Source organism: Canis aureus, chromosome 9 (assembly GCF_053574225.1).
Source record: "Canis aureus isolate CA01 chromosome 9, VMU_Caureus_v.1.0, whole genome shotgun sequence".
Classification (NCBI taxonomy): Eukaryota; Metazoa; Chordata; class Mammalia; order Carnivora; family Canidae; genus Canis; species Canis aureus.
The window spans coordinates 19,920,190-19,931,105 of NC_135619.1; the positions used below are offsets into that span (position 1 = coordinate 19,920,190).

The window sequence follows — 10,916 nt, forward strand, 5'->3', positions numbered from 1 at the left end:
TGAACTTTATGGGAAAAACTGCAGAGTGTCCTCAATGTCCTTAGCAGGGAATCTCATATCAGAAAGACAACAGAGCCCACACCCATGGTAGAAAGTCCCATATTAGAATGAGAACAGAGCTCAATGCCCTTGAAAGCCCCATATCAGAATGTAAACAGAACTTGAGAAATTCCTCCATCCCTTCTGAAAATCCCCTAGACCAGCCTATAAAAAACCCAGCTGTAACCCACTTCAGGGTCCAAGTCCCTGCTCTACTGTGTCGGGTATACTTGGACCCAAGCTCGAGCTTGCTAATAAGCCCTCGAGCACTTGCATCGGTATTGGCTCCTTGGTGGTTTCTCGGATTCGCAATCTTGGGCACAACACTCCCTGCATAGAGCCTGCTTCTCCCTCTGCCTGTGTCTCTGCCTCTCTTTCTCTCTCTGTCATAAATAAATAATTAAAATCTTTAAAAAAATAATAAATGAAGAAATTAAGCCATATTCAAACAAAAATTGAGAGAATTTGTCATGCCCTATAAGACATGCCCTATAAGAAATACTAACATGAATCCTTCAAGATGATGATAAAAGACAGTAAGCAGTCACAAAACCACACAAAGATAAAGAGCACGGGTAAATGTATCAACATAGGTAAATATGAAAGACAGTATAAATGTATTTTTTCTTTATAATTTTTATTCTATATGATTTAAAAAATAATTGCATAATAAAGCAAGAGTTATAAAACTGTGATGGTAGGCTTACATTGTATAGAGATGTAATTTGATTGGCAATAATAGCACAAAGAAGGAGGGAGGTAGCAGGCCTTTAGTTAGCCTGATGCGATCCCCCAAAAAAGATGTAACTATGTTGGAGAAAAATTGTTGTATACTATTGAAATTAGTTGACGTTAATCCTAATAACATAGTCTTTAAATTAAGATGTTAATTATAATCTCCATGGTAGCCACTTAGCAAAAATCTTTATGAAAGTATAAGAAACAAGAGATTTTAAATGGCACTCTATAAAATATTCAGTACAAAAAAATCAGTAATAGAATACAGGGACAAAAGAGAGATAACACGTGGAGGAAGCAAATAGAAAATGGCAGATTTAATCCTACATTATCAGTAATTATAATAATCACAAATGTATTTAACATCCATTCAGAAGGTGGAGATTGGAAAATGGATTAAAGAAAACAGTCCTAACATATACTGTCTACAAAAGATACTTTGCATTTAAAGCAAAATGGTTGAAAGCTAAAAAGATGTAAAAAAATATAACAAGAAAAAGCAACCATAGGGCAACTGAAGTTGCTCTCATGCAAAATAGTCTTTAAAACAAATAAAAAATGTTACTGGAGATAAACGGATATTTTATGAAAAAAGAGCCCATACACCAAGAGATATAACCATAAACATATAAATATCTATGTTTATAAACCATAAACATATAAGTACCTAATAACAGAGCTCAAAATACATTTAAAAATAACTGAAAGTACTGAAGTTAGAAATATATTATCCAACAATAAAAAGTTAAGAGACTTCAGTGGCCCTCAATGAAGAAAAAGATCAAACTTAAATAAAGGACTTGAAAGACACAGACTGCTATAGTACATTACTCAACACCAACACTATCTTCTCAAGTACCTGTGGAACATTTTCCAGGATAGACCTAAGCTAGGCTCTGGGATAGACCATAAAGAAGACTCAATAAGTTTAAAATGGTTGAAACCATACAAAGTAAGCTTTCTAATCACACAAAGTATGTACAATGGAATCGTTAAAAATTAAAAACAAAAAAAAATTAAAAACAGAAGGAATTTAGGGAAGTTTTCAAATATGTAGAAATTAAGCAATATCTTCCTAAATAACCAATGTATTGAAGAGAAAGATCACATGGGAAATTAGAAAATACTTTGAGGGATGCCTGAGTGGCTCAGTGGTTGAGCATCTGCCTTCAGCTCGGGTCCTGATCCCGGAGTCCTGGGATCAAGTCCCACATCAAGCTCCCCAGAGGGAGACTGCTTCTCCCTCTGCCTATGTCTCTGCCTCACTCTGTGTGTCTCTCATGAATAAATAAATAAAATCTTTTTTTAAAAAAGAAAATACTTTGAGATGAATGAAAAAGAAAACAAAACTTGCCCAAACTTATTGGATACCATTTATTTATTTATTTATTTATTATTTATTTATTCTTTTTTTAAATAATAAATTTATTTTTTATTGGTGTTCAATTTGCCAACATACAGAATAACACCCAGTGCTCATCCCGTCAAGTGCCCCCCTCAGTGCCCGTCACCCATTCACCCCCACCCCCCGCCCTTCTCCCCTCCCACCACCCCTAGTTCGTTTCCCAGAGTTAGGAGTCTTCATGTTCTGTCTCCCTTTCTGATATTTCCCACACATTTCTTCTCCCTTCCCTTCTATTCCCTTTCACTATTATTTATATTCCCCAAATGAATGAGAACATATAATGTTTGTCCTTCTCCGATTGACTTATTTCACTCAGCATAATACCCTCCAGTTCCATATTGGACCATTTAGAGCAGTATTTAAAGGGAAATCCATAACTGTAAATGCCTATATTAAAAAAAGGAAAATCTCAAATCAATAGTTTAACTTATCACCCTAAAAATTTAGAAAAATCTGAATATACTAGACCCAAAACAAGGATAGGGATGGAAATAATAAAGATTAAATGAGAATAAATGAAAGAGACTAGAAACACAATAGGGAAATAAATCATTGAATCCAAAAGCTAGTTCTTTGAGAAGATCAACACAATTGATAGACCTTTAGTTAGACGAATCCCATGCCAAAACAGGAAATGTTCAAATTACTAAAATTAGAAATCAAAGAGAAGATGTCACTACCAACCTCATGGAAACAAAAAAGAATTCTATGAGAATACTGGTCAAACAATAATGGTTTACTTATAATCAGTGGCAAAACTCCCTAAAGCACAAGTCTCAACATATGTGCAAACATACAGAGGTGTGAATTTGTGATTTCAGACATAAAGCAGTTTTAGAATCATCTGAAAGGCTAAGCTGTGGTTGTTGGATTGGATGACTAAAATGAAGGGAAAGTCACTGGAAGTGAGGAAGTCGAGAAACTGAAATGTACAGGCATTGGAAGAGTCATACACGAGGGCTTTGAAATTCTGTAAAATAATGGCAGGACTTAGGCTGAAGAGAAAGACTATAAAGTAGATGCCAAGTCTTCCTTTTAAGGAGATAACTGAACAGGCAGCTATATTTGATGAATGTGGGGACAGAGAGTTTTAAGTAAGAAAGGATTGAACCTCCAAAGGATCGGAGAAGTAATGAAGTGGTAGTAGAGAAGCAGCAAATCCCTAACCTTAGCTCACCAGAGAGCAAGCTGGGCTGGCCTGATTCTGCCATGGATTCAAAACTGTATGGAAGATTTCACAGCCAGAAATCTAACACAGTCATATGAAGCTTGGTCTGCAATTGCTGCCTGTCAGGAAATCAAACATGAAAACAGATGGTTTTCTGTAATTCTTTCCTTTTCTACTTACAAGAGGGAAATAATGGCAGGTAATAGTTGAGTAATTGAGCCCAAACCTATTTGTTTTTCACATAGGGCATTTGGAACCCAAGATTTGTAATTTCACCAATGTCATATTGCATCATAAGTTAATGATGCATACTCCATTGCATTCTAACCATGATATAAAGGCAATCTACATTAAGACAAAGCACATACACAGATATATGCACACACACAGGTATAAATAATTATAGATATATTTATAATAATAGATATAGATAATTTACTGTTCAGTTCACTTATAGAAGGGCCTATTTCTCAAGTTACAAAGTAAAAGATCATATATTCTGTTCAAATAGAACAGAACCTTCTCTGCAGAGAGGTCATGTAGTAAAGAGCAGGGATAAAACACCACAACTGAGGTGAACTGAGACATACTCTTGACAAGTTAGGAACACTGAGTAGCCATTACTTACCTGCTTTTAGTTCTCTTCTGAAATGGTTTTATTTAAAATTCCCTCAAATGTTAACTCAAATTCACTTGTGATTTTATTTTACAACTAGACATATATGTAGTATATGAAGCAAATTACCTACTACTTTATTCCTTTAATGTTACAATACCATGTATGTTTTATATATGTATTTTATACATTGCACACTTAAGAACATCAAGATGGTTCTGTGAAAATATAGTCCTGTTTTCATTCTTCCTGCTTACTAAGCTTGTTTCTCCTTCTCTCTCCATGTAACAACCCCCACACACTTAAAGTCTTAGCATACTAATCGAAGTGGGATATTTTATAGGGGTCTCAATTCCACTAGATAGTGATTATTATCACATCTTAATTATTTTTAGATGAATCCTTAATTTAGATTACTTTCCAATGCCCCTAGTCATAACAAGATGATAAATATTTGTATTTACCACTTATTTCTTATACTACTAACTCTTACCATGCTGGCTGTTAAATGATAAACATTCCAAGATGGGCATGTATGGTCACTACACACACTTCTTTTTTAAAGGGAGGTAAGGAAATAGTTTGGAATTCAGGTTTTTTCATGGATTAAATAGTGCATAAAAACCTAGCAACTTTGGAAGAAATCCAGCTCATTTTTGCTTTAATGCACCCAGAAGATTTCAAATCAATATTTAGCATTAACGTTTTAATTGAAAATTAACATCGCCATAATTGGAAGTGAGGATCAGCATCCTGATGTTTAGGAGAGGGCTATTTCGTTGGGAAGGTCATTACACTGGAGAGCACAAATGTTGGATGAGGAAAACACAAATCTTTTGTTTCCTTGAGCAAGGACACACAGTAAACACTTGAACTGGTGGTCAACTATAATTTGCTTCCAGAGCCACTACTCTGGCAACACTACAGTTTGGATTTATAGCAGAGCACTAAGTAGCAGTGACTTTGAAAGCAAAGTATAAAAAGGACCAAGAAAAAAGTTGCCAGTTGTTAAAGATCTACTCCTCATTACAAGGACTTGAAGATTTCCCCCTCAATCTTCAACAAGAGCAGGATAAACTCTTGTTGCTATTCTCAGCGTGCCCTCAGCTGTTTTTCCTAAATAATTAATCCTCCAGGAAACCAATGATATTTGAATGTGGGTTATTAACAGTTCTTTATTTTTTGGCTGGAAAGTTCAAACCAATATATGTCCAACCTGCACAATGTAGACAGTTTCCTTTCCATGTTGGTTAATTTTTTTTTTTAATTGTATTGTTTTCTGTCTGCTTCCAACGCCTTAGAAGTTCAACCACTTTTCCAAATGCCCAGGAATCAGCACAGGGAAATAACTCTCCCCAGTAGGATCCCGGCCCCCAGGACCACCATAAGGCACTTCCACTTGTTCCCACCTCTTCCATCTTCAGGGAATGAGTGTCCAATTCAGATTTGGCTCCTCAGTGGAGTAGAGGGAATTGGGGGGAAGGGGATTTTCTATAAGAATAGTCAGTCGCATAAATAAGTTCCTCTTCTTTACCCTTTTCATTGAAAGTGAAAAACTCTGCTCAGAAGCAGTGCCCATTGTCCCGTTCCCCTATGTGTCACCAGAGCCAAGAGAGGACTCTGTCAGCGAGGCGCCCTCTGCCCTGTCCCGCAGACCACAGTCCCCCACCTTCACCCCATAGTCTGTGCACTGCGCAGAACTGGAGCGCAGAGCAGCGGCGTCGGTATCACTCTCCACGCCCGGCTGGGCCAAAGGCCCCTTTCTTGGCTGGGAGGAAGGGCTTTTGTGGAAGCAGAGTTTGAAAAGCCCCAGCACTGTCATGGTCAAGATAACCAACACCACCACCGCTATGCTCACAAGTATGAAGACCACGGTGGAGGAGGAGTCGAAAGCTTGGGGAATGGCAGAGGAAGACGTGGAATTAAACTTGGGAATCACGCTTCCTGAAGAGGTGATGGTGGCCTTTGAATTGGCTTGAGGGGACACCCGAAGGGTAGACATCGTGCTCTGTGCTCCCCACCGAGGGGTCCCGGGAAGAGATGTTGCAGCACTGCCTTGTCCTGGGACATGGGGTACCTCTCCTGGCTTCTCGTGCACCGTGGGTGACCACGTTTTCTTCGGGACGGGGCTGGCCGCAGTGGCAGGCCTGGCGGGCCCCTTGGTCCCCTCAGGGGCCGCCTGTCCTTCCCCATTGGCTACACAAGAGCGTCGGTCTTTGCCCAGCACGAAGCCCGCCGCGCACTCGCAGGCAAAGCCTCCAGAGTCGTCTAGGCAGTCAGGGAGCTCCGCGCACTTGCCAGCACGGAGGTACCTCCCGGGGCAGGGACAGAGCACAGCCCCGGAGGGTATCCCGTCCCAGCGCGCGCCGACCTCGTCGGCGAGGCAGGTGGCTCTGACGGAGAGCTGCCCGGGGCAGAGCGCACTCACCTGCGTCCCTGGGGGACTGAAGTCCAGCGCCGCGCTGTGCAGCTGGAAGGGCGCGCGGTAGCTCAAGTTAGAGGCGGCCCCGGGGCGCGGCGCCGGGCACAAGCCCTCAAACTGGTATTTGCACAGGTAGCCGTTGGCGCGCGAGTGGCAGCGCATCTCCTTCCAGCCTGCGGGCTCGACCCCCCGGGTGGCCTGGAGTCCCGCGCAACTCCGAGAGGTGCAGGAGCGCTGGGGCTCCTCCACCCACTGCAGCGTGTCGCTTTCGGACCCGCTGACGTCGGGGGACAGCCAGGAGAAGCCCCGCAACGGCTCGTCCTCCAGGGTGCAGTGGGATCGCCCGCGTTCCAGCGCCACCCAGAACAGAAGGTCTTTGGAGCCCCCTCCGGGCCCCGGGCCTGCCCGCAGGAGCGCGAGCACCGCCTGGAGCTCGGCGCCCCCGCGCACGGTGCTGAGCGCCCCGCCGCGCAGACTGCAGGCCTCCTCGGCCGCCAGCCTCTTGATGGTAGCGTGGTGCAGGCTGTAGCAGGCCCCCGAGGCCGAGCAGCCCGCGCGGTCGGCCGTGGGGTGCTCGCCCCCGCCGGGCCGAGGCCAGAGCGCCTGCCAGAGGAGACACAGGGCGAGCGCCGGCCTCATCTTGGAGGCCCCGCTCCCACAGTGTTCCCGACTAGGCTTGGCTCTGTCCCGCCCGAGGGCGCGGAGCTGTCCCGAGAGCGCGGTCACCGCCCCCTCCAGCCGGCCTCCCCCGCTCCCCGCCCCACTCCCGCCGGGGCCCTCAACTGCCAAGATTCCCCAGCACGGTCCTGGCGGCAAGCAGCTTCCCCTAGGCCGCGACAGGAAATGGGTTCGGAGCTGTGCCAGGCCCCGTGCAGCCCTGATTCCTTCTGGGGTCACGCACACAGCTGGCGCCGGGGTGCGGGGTACACAGTCGACCAGGTCAGACACCCTGCTTAGAGCAGGAGAAAAAGAGAGAAAGTCGCGACTGGGAAGAAACGTATCCTGTCCCCCCCATCCCCCCCCCCCCCATTAGAAAGTTTCAGGGGCTCAGATCCCAAAACACTTCGGTGAACGTTGACAGGAAGGACTGGAAACGAGGAACTCGCTGACAGCCCACACCCGCCCATTGTGTTTCGTCCGGGCCAGCCGCCTTGGCTTCACAGCACCGTGTAGACGGCTCCAGGCGTCATCGGGCGGGAGGCTGGGGCGACGCGGAGGGCATCTATCTGGTGGGAAATCTGGGGCTCTCCCTCCACCGCCAGAGGCAGCACCGCTTGGGCGCCAGCCTCCTGCTCTCTGCTTCTCTGTTCTGTCAAAGGAGATTCCTGGGGGCTAATTGCCAGTCTAAGAATTTAGAGCTCCCTTTGCGTATCCTAAATGGGTAAATCCTGCGTCTTCAGTCAGAGCTCGCTTTAAAGTTTCTTTTTTGCTTCCATTTGTTTCTCCTTGAAACGGCCATATGGGTTCACTCAGGAAAGGAAATGTACTTCTAGGCCCAAATGAAAAATAATGGGCATCGATCTCAACTGTTGTATAGTTAGGTTTCCTTACCACTGTATTGCTTCATAACTAATTCAAGCTTGTATGTTATAGAAAAATGAGATCGTGGCCTGATTAATGTTTGAGAACAACTACCCCATGTGTAACTTTATCCTTGAACTATTTTAATATCATTTTCTCCTGTGATTGGGTGCCAATATTTGTATCGGTAAATTGTAAAAGTCCCCTTGAAGGGACACTAGAGTTCAATATTCTTAAGAAATTAAATTATTTATTCCATTATAATGCATATTATATACCGTAAACAAAAAATACCCCCTCATCTAAGAGACAGGTGAGTCCATTTCTCCAGCGTTCCAATTTTTTTTTTTTTTTTTTAGATTTTATTTATTATCTGTTTGAGACATAGAGAGAGGGAGAGAGGGAGAGAGGCAGAGACACAGGCAGAGGGAGAAGCAGGCTCCATGCAGGGAGCCGGATGTGGGACTCGATCCCCGGTCTCCAGGATCAGGCCCTGGGCTGAAGGCAGCGCTAAGCCGCTGAGTCACCCGGGCCGCCCACAGCGTTCCAATTTTTAAAAAATATACACAGCTCAATTGGAAGTGGGGAAGAATTAAAGATGAGTAAATGAAGACAAGCTTAAACACTGCACTGTCTATGGAAAGATTTTCTTGTTAGCAATTTAGGCAATTCTGTATCATTTTAGGAAATGCATTATCTACCTTGGTTCACAGTAACCAAATATATTGCAATAAAAGCACAGAGTTTCAACTAAGCTCACTTAACATGCACCATGCTTTTAAATACCTACAATCAGAATGAAAGTTGCCATTCCATGAATAATGCATACCACACTTTTAAACTCACTTTCTTATGCTGGATTAGACGGTTCAGATTAGTGAGAAAGGGTAGGAAGGAAGGTCTCAGGATCACTTCTGTATGTCCCCACCTCCTTTTTACCACTGCTCTCACTCTTCTTTTCCTCTTGGAAATTCTATGTATGTTAGGAAATGATAGTAAATACATGAATCATTATCACACTTACCTTGCTTTTGCTGATGTGTTTCGCCGCAGGATTTCTCTACTATCCGTGCTGATTTCCAATTTAAAGGACATTCATTAGTCCTTCATTTCAGATGGCCATGTCACCTTAAACATGACTTTGCATTTAAATGAAGTAACAAATGTCTTATGAGGGAGGAACATGAACATCTAGAAATCTAATTGAACGGATTTTAAAAATACTTCATCATGTGGGCAACTCTATAGACTTTGCAATCAAATGATTCTGTGTTCATAAATGTGTCCATGTAGCACTATGTATTTTAATAAAATAAAACCTTTTATAAACCTAAGTAGACAATGGAAATCTCTCAGATATTTTTTTTTTAAATCACTTGGGATGAGGTGAAGCTTCTAGAATCAGAAAGAATGAATGACTGGAGAGCTTATAGCAAATACATGATCTCACTCCCTGGCATTTTGCCATTCAAGAGGTGGGATATCAGAAGAGAACATTGTGGCCAAAATAACTGCATGTCCCAGCCCTGGCCATGCCTGCAGTAACTTGAGAGGAGAGTTACAAAAAATAAATAAATAACTCAAAGTAAGACATAGGTAAGTTTGTAATTCATTACTTTGTATCAGTCTATATGCCAATATCATATTTTGAAATGTATAGTATTCCTGAAAAAAAAAAAAAAACAGAAATGAAGGAATGTTTTTACTTAAAAGGGATGTTTATTAAGAGCATAATAGGATACCATTTTACCTCCACTGGATGCCAAATATTTAAACAAAATTTAAAGATTTTATTTATTTATTCATGAGAGGCACAGAAAGAGGCAGAGACATAGGCAGAGGGAGAAGCAGGCTCCATGCAGGGATCCCAATGTGGGACTCGATCCCCGACCCCCAGGATCACGCTCTGAGCAAAGGCAGGTGCTCTAATGCTGAGCCACCCAGGAGTCCCTAAATATTAAAAACTTTGATAATAGCAAGTGTGGATTCACAGGTTCTTTTATATATTACAGATGAGAGCAGCAAACTTTGGAAAACCTTGGCATTTTTTTTTCTTAAAATCTTACATTCTCTATACCCCAGTGCCCAGGTATATTCTCAACAGAAACTGTTGCACATGAATAAGAGAAGGTATGTAAGAGGATATTTATAGCAGCACTATTCATATTAGCAGAAACCAGAATGACTCCAAATGTCTAGCAACTGATGGTAGATCAATAAACCATGATACATTCACTCAATGAAAATATATAGCAATGGAAATGAATAAACTATAGCAGCAAGTAACCATGTGAATTAGTCTTATTGATACAATACTAAGTGGCAGAAGTGCCAAAAGATTGTACATTTATAAATTTAAAAAAACTACTAAATATGTATATTTGTGCATATTTTAGGAAAAATTGTTATAATGAGATAAAAGGAACAATGAGTAGAAGATTCCGAGTGATGGGTCCTTTGGGTGAGAGAGAAGAGGGGGATGGATTGGTTGCGGAAACAGGATTTGATTAGAGCTGTTGTTATAGTCTCAGCTTTTGCTTTGCATAGTGACTTCGTGTGTGACTATTGCATTATTAAACATAAATAATTAAGTAATTAACAAAATAAACTAATATGACTATATTCAGACAAATGAAAGAATGACATGAATCAAAAATTATAATTAGTCTGATTCTGGACATCTGAATTTCAAAATGTAAAATAAAAATAAAGTCAAGATGTTAGTTACATTTTCAAAATGTATTTTTTGACCCCCATAGTCTTTTGCAGATAACACATTTTTAAATTTAAGCCAATTATTAATCTGAAAAAGAATAATAAATAAAATATTTTCCCAATGTTTCTACACCTTTCAGACAACCTTTGTATTATCAGTAAGGATCATATATGGTATTTATTGGTTCATTCATTTTAACAATGCCATCCAAAGGACTAAAGAGAATATATGAGAAGAGTAAGTTTAGGCCAACATTATCAATTTTATTTAATTTAAAATATCTGAAACAAA

General features: G+C 41.6%; 1 protein-coding gene across 1 annotated transcript; it reads right to left on the reverse strand.

The window, feature by feature from the left end:
- Positions 1 to 3,743: 3,743 nt before the first annotated feature.
- On the reverse strand, positions 3,744 to 7,100 carry CLEC14A (C-type lectin domain containing 14A). Its single transcript, XM_077909101.1, has one exon. It carries the CDS (start codon positions 7,025 to 7,027, stop codon positions 5,558 to 5,560), a length of 1,470 nt encoding a protein of 489 aa, XP_077765227.1. The 5' UTR covers positions 7,028 to 7,100; the 3' UTR covers positions 3,744 to 5,557.
- Between the last annotated feature and the right edge of the window lie 3,816 nt (positions 7,101 to 10,916).